Source organism: Megascapheus bottae, chromosome 28 (genome assembly GCF_031878675.1).
Source record: "Megascapheus bottae isolate mThoBot1 chromosome 28, mThoBot2.hap1, whole genome shotgun sequence".
NCBI lineage: Eukaryota > Metazoa > Chordata > Mammalia > Rodentia > Geomyidae > Megascapheus > Megascapheus bottae.
The window spans coordinates 12,931,398-12,949,159 of NC_143536.1; the positions used below are offsets into that span (position 1 = coordinate 12,931,398).

Sequence of the window (17,762 nt, forward strand, 5' to 3'; positions counted from 1 at the left end):
AAGGAAAGTATACCCGCCCCCCCCCACTCCCACAGAAACTGTTTTTCCTTTCCAGCCACCTCCAGCAGGTAATGGAAGCCACCACGGCAGCTGGGGTAGAGCACTTACTGGGTGACTCACAGTGAGTCTGCCCTCCATGGTCCTTCAGGGGAAGGTTCCAGCCCTGACCTATGAGCCCGAGCTCTGTGGAGGCAGGTCCACGAGGAAGGAGTGCTGGGCTGGAATATGAGTGGTACCGGGCAGCTGTGGAGCCCATGCTGAGCCTCTGTGCCTCCTCTCTGTCTCCATGGACCTGGAGGGGTCCTTGAACATCCAGAGCTCTGAGAGTCAAACCCAGAGCTGGGCCAGCCTGAAGCCCACAACACCTGGCACCCCTTTCCAGCCCTGAGAAGCTCCCCATCACAGAAGCCCAATCTTTAATCACAACATTCAGCTCTTTTAATGATAAAAGCTTTGCGCCTTTCCTCCATTACAGTACCCTAAGAATTGGGTACAATGTGGGTGGGGGCTGTGGAAAGCTAGGGTGAAGAAGGAAGTAAGGCCTTGAGCAGGCCCCAAGTCCCTTGTGCTGTAGACTTTGAGCGCAGAACTGTGTTGGCACAGAGGCCTCCTCTGCCTCTTCTCAGCTCCATCCAGCAGAGGCCGGGGCAGCCCATCCACCGAGCTCGACGGGTGGGTGGCTGGCTGGGGGTGAGGAGGGGGGAAACATGATGATCTGTCACAAGCCTGGTTTGCCCTGCCATGTCCTGCTGCCAGGCTTCCGGCCCTCAAACGGGCCTTGCCTTCTTGGCCTTCTTCTCAGACCTCACGGCTTCATCATGGGCTTTCCGCTTCTCTGCTAGTTTATTAGCCTGTGAGGAGGAAGAGAGAGATGAGGCTAAATGTGAGGGTCTGGAGTGAGGAGAACTGGCTCCTCAAAGCAAAGCTTCTAGAAAAGCTAACAAGCAAATCACCCTAGGAAAAAAGCAGACTCACGTCAAGTGAGAAAACATTCCCCACTCTGGCCTTTATAAGTCACTATCATCTTGTGATAAAATAGGAAGAGAATTCAGGTTCTAGAGCTGAAGGAGCTTCTGCAGTATATGGCTGCACTCAGAGAAAGTGAACCCAGAGGCCACCGAACCCTTCACTAGGGGCTGACAGGGAAGTCACAAAGAAAGTCTCCCCGGGGCCACCAGGGAACAGCTGCACACAGAAGAACTGAGTCTGCACCGACAGCCACAAGGAGGCAAGCATGACTGAAAATGGAAAATGCCCTACCCTTAGTCTACACAATGTCGCAGAGGGAAGTCCATCTTACAGTTAAGTGAAAAACCACATTTCAAAACAATACATATGGGCTGGGAATGTGGCTCAGACCTAGATGGCCTAGCATACGTGCATGAAACCCCAGGTTCAATTCCTCAGTACCAATGAAAAAAGCTGGAAGTGGCTCAAGTGGTAGAGTACTAGACTTAAGCAAAAAGGGCTTCCCTAGCTATATGGGAGGTATAAATAGGATCATGGATCAAGTTGGCCTGGAGAAAACCACAAGAACCTACTTAAAAAATACAAATTTCAGGGCTGGGAGTTTGGCCTAGTGGTAGAGTACTTGCCTAGCTTGCACGAAGACCTGGGTTTGATTCCTCAGTATCACATACATTTAAAAAAAAAAAAAAAAAGCCAGAAGTGGTGCTGTGGCTCAAGTGATAGAACTCTAGTCTTGAGAAAGCCGAAGGACAGTGCTCAGGCCCCGAATTTAAGCCCCAGGACTAGCAAAAAAAAATAATATATATATATATATGTGGGGCGTTGCGGTGGCTCATGCTTGTAATCCTAGTAACTCAGGGGGCTGAGATCTGAGGATCAAGGTTCAAAGCCAGCCTGGGCACAAAAGAACCTGAGACTCTTATCTCCAATTAACATCCAGAAAACTGGGAAATGTGGCTTGGCTCAAGGGTAGGGCTGTAGCCCAGAGCTGAAGAACTCAGGGACAATACCCAGGCCCACGGGTAGGGCGGTAGCCTTGAGCTGAAGAGCTCAAGGACAGCGTCCAGGCTGAGTTCAAGCTCCGTGACCCACCAAAAACAAAACAAAACACATACAAACTTCAGAACAATATTTAAAACAATATTCCTCACACAAGAAAAACCTTGAGAGCTGGGAGTTTGACCTAGTGGTGAGAGTGCTTGCCTAGCATGCACAAAGACCCCGTTTCGATTCCTTGGTACCACATACATAGAAAAAGCTAGTAGTATCTGGGTATGATAGCCCATACCTGTAATCCTAACTACTCAGGAGGCTGAGATCTGAGGATTTGAGGTTCAAAGCCAGCAAGCCAGCTCGGGCACTGAAGTCCATGAGACTCTTATTTCCAATTAGCCACCAGAAAATCCGAAATGGCACTGCGGCTCAAGGGGTAGGTGGTAGCCTTGAGGCTGAAGAACCCAGGGACAATGCCCAGGCCCAGAGTTCAAGCTCCTTAACTGACAAAAAAAAAAAAAAAAAAAAAAAAAAAAAGCTAGAAGTGGTGCTCTGTGGCTCAAGTGGTAGAGCACTAGGCCTTGAGAAAGCCCGTAGGCCCTGAGTTCAAGTTTCAAGACTGGCCAAAAAAGAAAGAAAAACCTTGGGAATTGTTACTGTCATCTTAAAGGCAGGACTGTGAGCCAGCCGTGTCATCTATTACAGAATTCTGGGGCACACAATTGGTTTAAGTAAAGATGTGGCTTGTGAACTAGACAAAAAAAAAAAAAGGTTTAACAGCGACTTCAAGTCTGCCAGGATAATGGTTTGCAGACCCTAGACTCAGAACAGCCGAGAGCCTAGAGGGAGGTAAGGCCCCTTGGCCCGGTCCTGTCCGGTGGGCAGGAGCTTACCTCCCGGATTTTCCGCCTCTTGCCAAACATGATCTTCTGGTAAAGGTACTTCTCCCGCTTCTTCATCATCATGATGGCCAGGCGCCTGGCCTCGCTCTCCTCTTCCTGGGCTAGCCGCTGCTTGTCCTCCAGCTTCACCGCGCCTGCTGTCACTACCGGCTTCTGCGGATGCAGGGCAGGCACTCAGGACACAGCTCCAGCCCTTCTGGGCTTACAGTGGCTGCAGCCCAGCTCCCCATACCTTTCCCCCCAGCCTCTGCTCCTCCATGGCTGCCAGTTGGGCCTCTTCTTCCTTTTCAGAACCAGCCTCCTCTTCATCTTCTTCTCCTTCATCACCATCGTCTTCATTGTCTTCCTCATCCTCTTCCTCCTCATCCTCTTCCTCCTCTTTTATGTCCACTACAGAGGGCAGATAACGCTAACACCTGGGTACCGGCTCTTTCCTTGCAGGGTGAAGCTGGGCCCTGAGGCAGCTATGACTGTCCCATCCCCTCCCACAGCCTCAAGGAAGCTGCCCTCATAGGAAACCCCATGACTCTCAGCCCCGTTGCCACCCCCGAAACATTCTTGCTGTCACCCTGAATGTCAACACATGACTAAAGATGCAGACGGTCTTCTCCTAGACCTTTTCACTGCAAAGGCAGCCGCCTGCTCTGTTCCCGGCCCTCCACCAACTCTACAGCAAAGGGAAATATGGCACCCCGGCCGGCTTACCTGGTCTCTCTCCCCGCTGCAGAGCCAGCAGCTTCAGCTTCTCAGGTGGGATGTAATCTCCCTCCTTCTCCGACACGAAGGGTGACAGGTGTGGGGGCAGCTGCACCCCAGGGAAGTACTCAGCCACAGGGAGGAGCAGCCGGGCGTTCACAGAATCAAACACCCACTGGGGCTGCACATAGTACCTGGGCAGGTAGGCAGCAAAAGTAGATCACAGGGAGCAGGCAGAAGCCCCCACCCGCTGCCTTCCAGGCCTCAGAGTCAGCTCTCTACCTGCCAATAACAGAGGTTTCCTGTCCAGGCCGGTCAACGATCTGGTGGGTGATGCAGGAGTCTGTGACATCATAGGTGGCCCCGATGCACAAAGACTTGTCCCAGGATACCTCTCCTCCAAAACTCCTGTAAGCACCAGGTAAGTCTGGGCATGAGCTGCCTGCCCTGGACACAGGGCTGCCTCCAACTTCAGCTCAGCTTCCCAGGATGCATCTGCCCATCTCCACCCAGGTCCTGTCTGTCCATGGCTCTGCCCGCCCAGCTCTCAATGGAAGTACCGGATGATGAAGGCCAGGGCCTCACGGGGAACCTCGCGGTTCACGAAGAACTTCAGGCCCTCGAAGAGTTTCTTGTGCTTTTCCTGTGCTTCTAACTCCTTCCTGCGCTCCTCCTCCTGTGTGGCCATCTCCTGTGGAGGGGGCGGGCACAGCGTCACCAGGACTGCCTAGCCCTGTATGGGAAGGGCAGCTTCTAGGTGCCTCGCCCAGGCCCTGTCCTGCCCCTGTGGAAGGCAGTGTAGTGCTCACCCCATCAGCAGGAAACTCGTCAGCCTCGGCCTCCTCCTCCACAGCAGGCACCACCACCCGGGCTAGGCTGGCACTGAGGGCTGCCAGTTTCTACAAGGGGAAAGCAAGGCTGCAGGGCTGCGTGGCCATCGGAAAGCGGGGCAGCTCCGAGCCATGCATGAGTCTGGGCTCTGAGGACAGGACTGACATCACCCCTCTTGGCCAAGCCACCTCTCACCAGAGTCAGAACCCTGGGTTCCTGACCACCCATCTGGGGAGATGCAGCCCCTCTTACCTCTACAGAGCTCTCCGAGTCCAAGGCGTAGGTGGCCTCACTGGCCTTGCTCTCTGCTTGAGCCTGACCCTCCAGCTGGGGGACAGGGGAAAGGTCAGAGGGAGAAGACCACGTGGGTCCTTGCTTTGGGGTAAGGATTAGGGCCAGGATCAGGCCCTGTGAGGACCCGGTGCCCTACCTTCGGAGGGTAGTGGAGGTTAAGTGACTGGTAGAGGCGGAAGTTGACGAAGCCTAGCAGGGTGGTGTAGAACTCGGTGAAAGTGGCCATGACCCTGTAGTCCACATCTGTCGGGTGCTGGAGACACAGGAGGCGTGTCAGTGGTGAGCACAGAGCTGCAGCTATGTTGCATGGACCCCCTTGTGACATGCTGACACAAGTGAGGCTCTGGGGAAGGGTCTCGAGGGCTGGGGTATGTGGAGACATTGCCAGACCCCCACGTGGGTGAGAGAACATGCTCCTCCCTCCTCATCTCAGCCTGGCTTTGAGCCCCAGCCTCCCCCATCCATTCAACATCTGCTCAGGGCCCGGGAGCGCAGTCCTGCCAGAAGACAGCACAGTCCATGGGTAGAAGAGAGTGACAGACACTGGCTAAGGTGCCTCAGAAAGCCCAGCCAGGTGGACAGGATTCGATCATCCACACCTGGGCAAAAAGCTTGTGATGAGGCTGACTTCAGTGACTGCTCTCAGTCCCAAGCCTGTGACCGGGATTATTCTCTGAAACCAGGGAGGTCTAGGACCTGGACAGAATTCCCCTGGAAATGTGAAGACCAATGAAGACCACACCATCTTCACTCCCAAGTACCTGCCCCATCCTGCTGCCAGGAGGTGGCAAGGGCTGTGGAATTTTACTTGGGCTTCAAAAAAGTTTAGTGGACATCAACCTCACTTCCCACAGCCCTGGACAAGGTATCCCTTCCCCTATGTCCCTGGGCCCCATCGCTCTGCACCCAGACTGGCTGCTCCACTGAGTAGCAAGCCAGAACCCCTACAACACCCCAGGACCTCAGCCAAGAGGAAGCCAACTAGAGGAAGCCCTGGCAGCAGCATGGGCAACCCACACCCTTCCCCCTGTGCAGAGCCAGCTGTGTGGAGCCAGCTGTGCAGAGGCTGGTCCTCCACTGGCCCTACTCACCACCGAGGAGGGCAGACAAAGACCAGTCTCAGAACACGGGGGTGGGAGATCAGAGAGGGAAGGCTGGAGAGGGCTGGAGAAGAAGGAAGGAAGGCAGGAAGGAAGGAAGGACAGAAGGGGTGGAGGGGGAGAGAAAAGCCAAGAGCTTGTCCCAAGGAATGGGAGCAGGGACTGCTGAGTGCCAAGCCCATCTCTTCAGAGACTGAACAGCTCAGTGATACAGGGCTCAGGATAGTCAGAGCAGGTTCCAGCCCTTGTACCCTGGGAAGTGTGAGGACTCAGACTCTGGGCTCGCTCTGAATCACTGACAAGCCAGGCAATAAGCCCACCATTCAGCCAAGCCAGGGGACCTGCGGTCCATGCATGGTTTCACTTCCCACTCAATCAACAGGCAGGCGGGAGGTCAAGTGTAGACTACATACATGTAAGGCAGGTGGAAATCAAACCAGAAAAAATCGGGTGCCTCCAAAAAAAGGCCACACCAGGACTCCTGCAAGTGGGCCTTACCACACTCCCAAGGCTCAGACCAGTCAGCAGCAGCCCCTCATATAAACAGCTGGAACGAAGCCACTGGCTACAGCTGTCAGTGACAGAACGAGGACAAGACCAGGCTGGGCTCTGCCATGCAACAGCCCTGGGGCTGCTCCCTGTCATATGGCCACCAAGAGCCAAGCTCAGACACTTTCAAGACTTCTTTTCCTTTAAACCCTCATAAGGCTTAGATGGTGGGAGCAAATTCTTTTATTTTTTGCCAGTGCTGGGGCTTAAATTAAGAGCCTGGGCACTGTCCTTGAGATTTCTCAAGGCTAGCACTCTATCACTTGAGTCACAGCACCACTTTTGGCTTTTTCTGTGTATGTAGTACCAAGGAATTGTTCCCAGGGCTTCATACATGCTAGGTAAGCACTCTACCACTAGGCCATACTCCCAGCCCCAAAGAGCAAGTTCTTAAAGAGGCAAAGAACAAGGTGGCTGCTGGAGATGGACAGGCTGGGGCCCTGATAAGCTCTTCAGCTCAAAGTTACCACCCTACCCTTGAGCCAAGCCCCACTTCCCATTTTCTAGAGGTTAATTAGAGATAAGAGTCTCAGGTCCTTTTGTGCCCAGGCTGGCTTTGAACCTTCATCCTCAGACCTCAGCCTCCTGAGTAGCTAGGATTATAGGCATGAGCTACCTGCCTATAATTGAGTTCACATTTGGGTCTGAGCCATCTATATATCACACTGGTAATCCAATGTGACTGGGGTGCTCTTGGGTGCTATAGCGAATTCCCCATGCCATTCCAACCATGAAGAAGCTGGTACCCGCTGGGCTCTGAGGATGGCAGGCCTCCCTCCTCCCTTGGAGCCTCCTCAGGTGCACTCACATCGTGGGAGAAGGCGTAGGGTGTGATCCACACTATGGGCTGCCCCAGGACCTCAGCCTGGTAGTAAATCCCTTTGATTGACAGGAAAACCTGGTGGGACAGGAGCAGGCATGAAGACTGTTGGGTAGCAGGGAGGTGGAAGACCCCCCAGGGTCTCCCAGATCACCTTGCGCAGGGCACGGGCAGCAATGACATAGTGCAGGAACTCCACACTGAGGCGGCGGCACAGCTGAATGGTCTGCACGTGACACTTGCCCGTCCGGGGGAAGGTGGAGAAGAGGAAGCACATGGACAGGGCATCATCCAGGTCTCGCAGAGCATCAATGAAAGTGGGGTACCTGCCGGGCACAAGGGTAGAACTCATGAGCTTGCTTAGCCTGACCTCTCCAACCCACCCTACCCCAGAGGTCCTGTTCCCACGCTAGACCTTGCCACTGCCACCTCCTGGCTGAAGCAGCAGCTACTTTCCACAGCTAGCCATAGGCAAAGGACATGTCCCCTGAGCTCCAAAGACCAGAGACATATTGGGGACAGGGGAGCTCAAACCCTCAGAGACCTGGCCTTGAATCCTTGTATATGGTGTGAACGAGCAGGCTGAGTGGTGCGCTGACTCTTCCAGAACCTTTCACTGGAAGGGAAACTACTGGGAGGTCAAGGGGAAAATGGGAAGGTACCCTAGTGGGTCAGGGAGGAGGGTGACCTGCTGTCCCTGCATCTAGGCCTGGCCACATGTCACCAGAGGGCCAAGTCCTTGTTTCTCTTTACCCACATCCTTCTAGTTGGTAGAACCAACTAGAACTGGGGCAACAATGCCAGAGCTGGCACCTAGGCAAGGAAAAGTCAAAACAAAATGTATGTCCAGGAGTGCTGCAGTGAAGACAAGAGGGCCACTTGGGAGGCTACCAGCTAAGGGACAGAGGTATGGGTACAAAGAATGACATGGATTCCAGTCCCACACACAACTGTGACTTCTATCCATTAGACTTTTTCCAACCTTGTTTTCACCTAGAAAATGACACAGTGCCAGACCAGATCCTTGCAGCTTCCTGGAGACACCCTGAGTGCAGATGAAGAGCAGCATCTTTCAGCCTGCCTCCTGTTGGGGGCCCAGTAACGCCATGTTTAATAACTTTCTGCTGAGACTAGGCAAGGCGCAAGAGGCAGGGCGCAAGACTTGATTACCATTGGTTATAAATGTGTTATTGTTTATCACTCTCTGCTGGGACCTAGAGTGAGGGGATATTAGCTGGAGGGACTGCCTCAGGAGGGGGGTTTTATTGGAGAGAGATTTTCCTGCCTTGATGAAGCTGCGTGGTGTCTCTGTTCGTGCTGAGTGCGGGAGGACAGTGGGCCCTCTCCTCTCGCGGCTCGTTCTGATTGGGGCGTGTTTTTCCCCATCCCTCCTACTAGTCTAGAGGGACTGGGACAAAGGACCCCGACATACTGGCACCCAACGTGGGGCATGAAAGAGGCACAAAAGGGACATGAAAGGGGCACGACTGCAAGTTGAGCCAAGCGAGAGATACATGGAAGAAAGATTGAAAAATCAGAGAAACCTGAAAGGCACAAAGAAAAAGGAGGGACTGAAGGGCCAGGGAAACCTGAAGGGAAAATGCTGGCTGAAGTTGCTCACAGGGAAAAAGAAAAAGACAGGGAGGAAGACAAGGAGAAAGAGAGGAACAAAGAGAAAGAAACAGAAAAAGGAAAAAGGTGATAAACAAGAGAAAGGGAAGCAACTTCATACAAAAGTCGAAGAAGTAAGAAAAACTAGAGAAACCTGAAAGGAAAATACAAAGAAAAACCCATAAAAAAGGCAAAAGATAAAAACTCATAAAGGCAAAAGAAAAAACCAAAAAATTCCTCCCAAAGCTAAGGAGAAAAAAAGACAAAGAAGCTGCAGCTGTGTCAGAGTGGAGAGGCAAACACAGCAGAAGCAGTTAGGTGTTTTAACAGTAAAAGATTTTAATAATCATTTCCAGTCCGCCTCCGAAGTGCAGGTCACTTCAGCATGGTGGGGAAACTGAGGAACCTCTCAGAGGGCAAGGCAATAATCATTCCCAGATCACCTCCAAAGCGCAGGTCACTTTGGCACGGTAGGGAGTCACTGAGGAACCTCGTGGGAGTCTGGCCAGAGCGGTATAGGGCGAGGCAATAAGGGGTTGGAGAACTGGAGAAAGGGATTTTAGAATAGAACCGAAATGGGTTCAGACCGGAACGACCGATATTTTGTGCGAGTATGAATGTGTGTGTGAAAGGGATTTTAGAATAGAACCGGAATGGGTTCAGACTGGAACGACCAATATTAATTTTGCACGAGTAGCATGCTAAATAATAAATTTATACTTGAAAAACAAAGGCAATTGGGTAAATCTAAGTCTAAACTATGTGGCAACTTATACCGGAGTAAACAGTTTAAGAAGGGGTGAAAAGAAGCGCAGAGACGCTTGGAAAAATACTTGAGAAAGAATTAAGTGGTAGTGATTTAGAAAGCCTGTGCTCGGGTGCAGAATTGCAAAATAGGGAGCCGCCGCCCATAGTTGAAAACAGGCTAATGCTTTTTAGGGTCCCTGGCAAAACATAGAGACAATGCTCCGAGACAGCTTGAAGAAGTTACGGAAAATGGATCTTTGCCCATAACCCCCTTAAAATTAAGGGACCAGAGTCATTTTTGGAAGGTGAGATAGGATAAATTAGAGACATGGGAGACAATAGTTTAAAACAAAGTGGAGGGGGATTGGCAGACTCTTCTAATTCTTCCATTGCCCTGCTATTCCCTATGGCTTGTGTGATAGTCTTTGTTTTTTTCTATTGGTTTCAATCTAATTATTAATAATGTTGTTCTCTTAGTTGGTGTTGGAATGCTCCCCTGTTTTCTCTGGCTGTAGTCAGAGCCCCTGAGTGTATATCAGTGCCTGTACAGGTGGAGGAGAATGCTTTCCCGCTCATCAGTAAAAAAGACTTTGGTATTTTCCTGGTCGTGGTGGTGACCATTGCCACATCTGTAGCTGCCGTTACTGCCACGAGTATTGCCCTTGCTACTGCAGTTCCTACAGAGAATGCTTTGAATAAGCCACACAAATAATTATTGTTAATCAGACACATGTTACTATTCTAACTTTGGGTGATTGGTTATTTGAGACTATTTTGGGTCTTGATCAAAGATGGGCAGGATTGATCAGTTTGGATTTATTTTTATGTGCTGTAATTGTAATATTGCTTGCCTAGAAAGTGAATGCTAATGCGACAGGCATCTGCTCCCATGGAAATAGGTGCATCCCCTCAGGTCTGATTTGCTTAAACGGACGGCTGATAGTCAAAGACGGGCAAGTCCCAGCTGTTAGCCTATCAACCTAAGACAGGAGCCAAGTAAAAAGAACTTGGTGATCCCATGACAGGTAAGAAGACTTAGCGAGCTTGGAGACACCTAAGACAGGCACAGTCGATCTGATATGACGGTAGCCCCACATATCCTAGGTTTTGTCTTTTTTCTAAAATAAAAGCGGGGGAGCTTTTGGGGACCGAGTAACACCATGTCTAATAACTTTCTGCTGAGACAAGGCAAGGCACAAGAGGCAGGGCGCAAGACTTGATTACCATTGGTTATAAATGTGTTATTTTTATCACTCTCTGCTGGGACCTAGAGTGAGGGGATATTAGCTGAAGGGACTTCCTCAGGAGGGGGGTTTTATTGAAGAGAGATTTTCCTGCCTTGATGAAGCTGCGTGGCGTCTCTGTTCGTGCTCTGGGGAAGGAAGGCTGAGCGCAGGAGGACAGTGGGCCCGCTCCTCTCGAGGCTCATCCTGCTCAGGGCGTGTTTTTCCTCATCCCTCCTACTAGTCGAGGGGCTGGGGACGAAGGACCCCGACACCTCCCTCCCTCCCAACTGCCTTCCAAGAAGCCACCTTTAAGAAAGCATTGTGGGCTGGCCATGCCTGTAGTTCTACTCAGGAGGCTGAGATCTGAGGATATCAGTACAAAGCCAGCCCAGGCAAGAAAATCTGTGAGACTCTTATCTCCAATTAACCACCAGAAAATTAGGATTGGAGCTGTGGTTCACAATGGTAGGGCATTGGCCTCGAACAAAAGAGCTCAGATTTAAGCTTCATGACTACGCCCCCCCCCCCCCAAAAAAATCATGTAATTTCACAAAGGATTCTGCAAGGCACAAGGTTCTTTTAGGCCCAGATGGTACCCCCACTGCGATGAGTAAGAAGAGAGTACCCAGGTCCTGAGAGGGTAAAAGGCCTACAGGGACTTGGGAGGGGGCAACAGGTGGAGATATGGCTAGGTCCCTGTGGTAGGGTGGGATCTTCACTCAGTCCCCCCTCAGAGTGCGATAATAAACCCAACACCTTAGGCTACCCACCATTACCAAGCCCCTTGATTTTCCTTCTTAAGCTCTGGGTCTGGCCCTTGCTTTTCCCCAAAGACAGTTCTGTCTCAGGGAGGACAGGAACCACCATCATCTGCTAGTGTTGAGGCCTCATGCAGGCTAAGAGCAGGACCTCTGCTCTGGCTGCACAGCTTCTGGGCCACAGAGCCAGAGCGAGGACACCAACTGTCTATGGCCCAGGCAGCCGAGCTCAGCCATGCTGGAGCTCATGCTGGGCCTTCAGCCCAGAAGAGAAGAGACACAGCACCAGGGCTTCTAGACTTCACCATGAATGAGGTTTGGTGCCAATTTGTTCTGTCTTGTGGAGACTATTCTGGGTATTGCTGAGTACTGAGCAGCAACCCTGACCTCCACTCCCTAGATACTCAAAGCACATACTCCCTCCCTAAATTATGGAAAACCAAAGTGGCTCCAGACACTGCCAGATGTTCTGTCAACACAAGACCCGAGGCTCCTGAGAAGACTGAGCAGAGTCTCTACATACTTTAGGTCTCAACACCATGAAGCTCAGAGCTCTGCCTCTCTCTTACCACAGAGCCTTTGTACTTGCTGCTACCTGTGCTTAGAACATCTTCTGGCTGGCTCAAATGTCCCTCTGTAGAGGCCTCCTCTGACACTGGACCAATACATTGCTTGCAGTTCCCTCCTGGGTGCTCACAGCCCAGTGCAAGCTGTGATTCCTATGAGATTGATCTGCCTTCTCCGAAAGGCTAAAAGCTCTGTGAACAAAGTCTTGGTTTGTCTCCTGTGGTACCCAGTGTGGGGACAAAGCTCTGCCACAAACAGACCGCAGATTTTTTTTCTTGGGGCACCAGCTTACCGCTCCTTGACGATGTGGTCAAGCTTGTAGTTGGGCTTGTTATCTTTCAGGCGTTCCACGGTGTTCCACTCACTCTTCCCATAGGCCTTCCGGAGCTTCCGAACAAACACCTGGGAAGAGAAGGGACCACACCGATGCCTGGCCAGGGGCTGCTGGCACGGCTCCTCCATGGAAGTCGAGTGCATTCACAGGGAGCTCAACTGCCTCTCAAACTAGCCACACTGTCTGCCGCTGCCCTCAGCTAACTCCACAACCCAGAGGGACCCACAGTCCCAATGACAGCCAGACCAGGCACCCTTTCATGGGCTCATACCACATGTCCAATGGGAAGAGGTGAAGCATAGCCCATTTTTCTACTTAAAAAAGGGGGGGGAGTGACATGACATTGAGGCAAATCAGGGTCCCCAACTTTTCTCTGCATAACATGAAACCAGCCATGGTCTGTATGTGGCACAGACATCCAGGAGAAAGGCAGCCGAGGGTTGTGAGGTAGGTCTTCTAAACCAAGAGAAAAGCTTTGAGAAACTTCTGATCAGGCCCAGCCCTAAGGCCCCTCAACAGCTTAAACAGCATTTAGGATTATACAGGGCAGCTCAGGGACAGACACCTCCCTCCATGGGGCAGCCCCTTCTAACCAGGACTTTATGTGACTGAAAAACCCAGCAGTAGTTGCTGCCTAGTCTTCTGTGGGCCACCAGGTGTCACCCCTCCCCAGCCAGGCCCTTCTCCAAGTAAGAAGCAGGGATTGTAACAACATTCTACTTTCTTTTGTGGGTCATGGGGCTTGAACTCAGCCTGGGTGCTGTCCCTCAGCTCTTCGGCTCAAGGTTACCACCCTACCCTTGAGCCAAGCCCCATTTCCAATTTTCTAGAGGTTAGTTGGAGGTAAGAGTCTCAGGTCCTTTTGTGCCCAGGCTGGCTTTGAGCCTTGATCCTCAGATCAGCCTCCTGAGAAGCTAGGATTATAGGCGTGAGCCACTGCGCCTGGCAACGTTCTATTTTCAATTAGACTACTTTCTATTATTTGGTGGAAACTGGTTTCTGCTGCCCTGTGGTGTTTAAGCACTAATAATCTCTATCTGTGGAATGGAGTTCTGAGCTCTCCTGAGATGGCTCTTAAGACAAACCAGAATAGGAGCAGAGAAGGCACTAGAAAGCCACTAAAATAACACCCTTTCTGCTTTGGAAATGGAAAATGTAACAAAATACTCCATTCTGAGAGGGAAACGACTTGCCCAAAGTGCCAGTGAGTTCCTGGGGCACCATGGGTATGCAGCCAGACAGAAGGGCTCACCTTGTATTCCCGGAACTTGTTGACAATGGGTTCATGGAGAAGAAACTTGATGTCTTTGATGAGGTAAAAAGTCCGGGCTGCTGTAGAGCCTTTATTAACTTTCTTCTTATGCTTGGGCTCGTGGGGGTAAATGCCCTTCAGGATGCATAGCCGCCTGGAGTACAGAAGCCACTTATAAAGTAAATGTAATCCCTGGCTACAGTACTGGAAATCAAGGGGACACAGGGAATTCGGGGACCCTGACTTTCCTTGGGTGGCTCCTGTCCTAGCTCAAGTCTGCCCATCACAGGCTCTCGGCACATACTGTAGATAAGATGAGCAAGAGAGGAAACAAACCAGAAGGCACATAGGCCAGTAAAAGTCTTACTAAGAAACCACCATTTCTTGGGGCTGGAAGTGTGGCCTAGTGGTAAGAGTGCCTAGCATGCATGAAGACCTGGGTTCCATTCCTCAGTGACAGATACATAGAAAAAGCCAGAAGCTCAGGTGGTAGAGCTTTAGCTTTGAGAAACCCCAAGGCCCTAAGTTCAGGCCCCAGAAAAAAGGAAAGAAAGAAAAAGAAACCCACACCATTTCAAGCACACCAAGTATACAGGGACAGCATTGTAAGCACAAAGGCCATAGGTTGCTCTGAACCTGGCACTTCTGAAGGACTAAAATGGGTCAGGGGAGGCTATAGAAAAGTCTGGACCTGACTTCACAAGGAGTGAGCACCCCAGAGGGCTCTTCTACCAGAAGGGAGAGAGAGTAGCAAAGACCCTATTCTCTAGCGTCCCCAGGGGCCATACCTGGCTAGACAGCTCAGTGGAGAAAAAGAAGCACCAGGACCCCAGTGTGGCAGCTCAGGGAAAGTGGGATGCAGCCAAGATTCCACTGGTGTTTGGCTGCCCTGGTCCTATCTCTACTCCTCCAACCTCACCTGAAATCAGGCAGGCTCAGCTGCAGCTTCTTCCGGGCTTTGTTCCGGGTGATGTAATTGGTGGCAGAGCCTCGTTCATACTAGGGAAAGAAAAACACAATTTTCTGTTAGCAGTGCTATCAAGGACTGTCATCAACTCCACAGGGGTTCTTGCTCTGCTAAGTGGTGAAGATGCTTCTACAGAGAATTACTGTAGGAAGAGAGAGCTGACCTGGCTGAAGGAGCCCTCCTGCACTGTCCCTGTAGTTGTTAGCCTCGAACACATACAACAAACTGCATGATGTTGGGGAATGTGAGGTTACCAAGAACCAGATACTGGGTAAAGTACTTAGCACTAGCTCAAACCCCCGCTCATACGATTAGTGACTACCATACTTCATTTCATCCAATCCTACCACTCTATGAGGTGGGTGCCACTGAATCTGTATCAAAGGAGAAAAGAGCAAACTTGACCCTCCCACTCCTCCCCCCAACCCCCGCTGCCAAATCCTTTTAAAGAACTGGGTCTGGATTCAAACTAAGGCCTGCCTATAGAGCCTGCACATCCAGCCACTACGGCAGTGTTCTCCATTTCCCCCTTTACACCCTCCCTCACCATGAAATGTTAATATTACAGACTTGCTTCTGTAATGTGGCTCTTGTAAAGCCCATGACCCACCACCATGCCCATTTTTGTTCCTTTAAGGGTGTTATCATCTGGGATGAAAATGCATGCCTTAAGCCACACAGCCTCATCCTTTTTCCATCCAACTAAGTTTTCTCCAACAGGCTCAGGGTGTTTGGCTAAGCGCTGTGTGGGCAACACAAGAGGCCTATGTCTAGCAGCCCCAAGAAGTAGGTTTTCTTGTGCAGCCATCTGCATGGGTAGGGTGCTAAGACACTACTTCACACTCATCTGTCTCCCTCGGAGGTAGTGGTGTATTCACTGTACCAGGTACCTTAATGCCAACTACCTCACTTCTTCTGCAGGCAAACCACAGTCTCCATGGCTCTGGGATGCCATCCTGAATGATGCCTTGATGGGTATGTTATCAATAACTTCAGAGCTACAAAACATTTTCCCCCTTCCCATATTCATTAATGGTTACCAGGGATCAGGCCCAAGCTAAGTTCTGTGAATATATGCTGCAGATCTCTCCCAGTTCAGTTCTCAATAGAAATGTTTTCTAATTTGCCTATGCCATGTTATCACTGCCACGTTTTCTATCATACATCTTTATAGCTGCAATGATCTGCACTAACTGCATGCATAGTTAAAAATAAATTGGCTGGCAGGGACTTTGGCCTAGTGGTAGAGTGCTTGTCTAGCATGCACAAAGACCTGGGTTCGATTCCTCAGTACCACATACATAGAAAAAAGCCGGGCGTGGTGCTGAGGCTCAAGTGGTAGAGCTCTAGCCTTGAGAAAGTCCAAGGACAAGGCTCAGGCCCTGAGCTCAAGCCCAGGACTGGCAAAAAAATAATAATAATAATAATAAAAATAAATAAATAAATTGACAAGGGGCCGGGAGCATAGCCTAGTGGTAGGGGGCTTGCCTAGTATGCATAAAGTCCTAGGTTCCATTCCTCTGTACCACATATACAGAAAAAGACAGAAATGGTACTGTGGCTCAAGTGACAGATCTCTGTCCAAGGACAGTGCCCAGACCCTGAGTTCCAGCCCCAGGACAGGCAAATAAATAAATAAATAAATAATTGGCAATAGAAATTAAAGAAAATGCTTGAGCCAACTACATTTTTGTCACTCTTGTCCCCTCCCATCTCTCCATGTCACCAAAGTGATCTCCATATAGCAGTAATTCCTATTAAAAAAAATTAAGTCACTCTTTTTACTCATTTTTGTTGATGTCTATTGCATTTAGAATAAAATCCAAGCTAGGCCACATACATGTCTCATATTAGTCATCCCTGCTAGTGGGAGGCAAAGATCAGGAGGACTGCAGTTAGAGGCCAGGCCAAGACAAAAAGACCACATTTCAACCAGTCAGGTATGGTGCAGGAGTTTAGAAGAACTGACCTAGACAAAAAAATACAAGTCTCAAAGGAAAAAATATAGCAAAAATGGACTGAGGCTGTGGCTCAAGTTGCTTAGCAAACAAGAGGCCCATAGTTTAACACTACCAAAACACATAGATGAGTAATAACAGACTTACAGGTCTTACACAGTACAATCTTTGCCCAACCTTATCCCCAACCAGATGACATTCTTCCCTTAGATATATCCCAGCTATGTTTATGGCTTTACAAAACCTTGCACAATGCAAGCTCTTCCTATCTTGGGTCTCTCAGGTGCCACCCAAGATATTTCGACCTTCTGACTTTGGTTGAAATGTTAGAAGTTACTCTTCACGGCAGCAAAGTGTGAGTGCCCTTTAATTAACACCAGTTGTTTCCTGCCACACCTCCAGCCCCAGCACATTTGACAATGTGATCATTGTACTTGGCTGCTTATGTTGGTGTGTATCTTCCCAATGAGCTCGGTGAAAGCAGGGACCACTTACTGTTTACATTTCCATCCCCAGTGCCTAGGGGAAAGTCTCTGGTTCAACTGGAAAAAAAAAAGAGGGAGGAAAAGCAGGGCGCGATGGCTCACGCCTCTAATCCTAGCTACTCAGGGTGCTGAGATCTGAGGATTACGGTTCAAAGCCGGTGGGGAGTAAGGGCACTACAGTCCGTGAGACTCTCTAACCACCAGGAAACCTCAAGTGGCGCTGTGGCTCAAGGGGTAGGGTGGTAGCTTTGAGCTGAAGAGCTCAGGGACAGCGCCCAGGCCCCGAGTTCAAGACCCAGGATCGGCACAAAGCGAAACGACAAGAACGACAGCAAACACTCCGCACACTCCTTCCATGTCACCGAACGGACAGCCGGGCTCCCGCTCGCCCCTCGAGCGCCTTCCAGCGGCTGTCTCCCATCGCCTTGACCCGGCTTCAGTCCTCTAAGAGGGGCTCTGTCCCTGCCTGGAAAGCCCCCGCTTTCCCCCAACTCACCTTCTTCTTCTCCAAGCCGCCCATGGCTCCACGTTGCCGGGACTGGAACGAACGCCACGGCCCGCACACCACGCGCCCGGACTTGGGAAGGCCCCCACCACCACCAAGGACCTCCAACGCGCCCGGCGGGGTGGGCTGTCTAGAAATACGCCTGTAAGAATCCAGAGAAAGATCGGGGATTTTCACCTTAGAGACTTACCAAAAAAA

General features: G+C 50.7%; 1 protein-coding gene across 1 annotated transcript; it reads right to left on the reverse strand.

The window, feature by feature from the left end:
• Window positions 1–415: 415 nt before the first annotated feature.
• On the reverse strand, window positions 416–17,645 carry Pes1 (pescadillo ribosomal biogenesis factor 1). Its single transcript, XM_090320465.1, has 15 exons — window positions 17,556–17,645; window positions 14,569–14,648; window positions 13,650–13,803; window positions 12,356–12,465; window positions 7,309–7,480; window positions 7,143–7,232; window positions 4,822–4,938; window positions 4,644–4,718; window positions 4,370–4,459; window positions 4,121–4,251; window positions 3,843–3,968; window positions 3,570–3,754; window positions 3,097–3,254; window positions 2,856–3,017; window positions 416–851 (listed from the first exon to the last, which is right to left on the reverse strand). Exons 1-15 carry the CDS (start codon window positions 17,577–17,579, stop codon window positions 768–770), a joined length of 1,758 nt encoding a protein of 585 aa, XP_090176591.1. The 5' UTR covers window positions 17,580–17,645; the 3' UTR covers window positions 416–767.
• Between the last annotated feature and the right edge of the window lie 117 nt (window positions 17,646–17,762).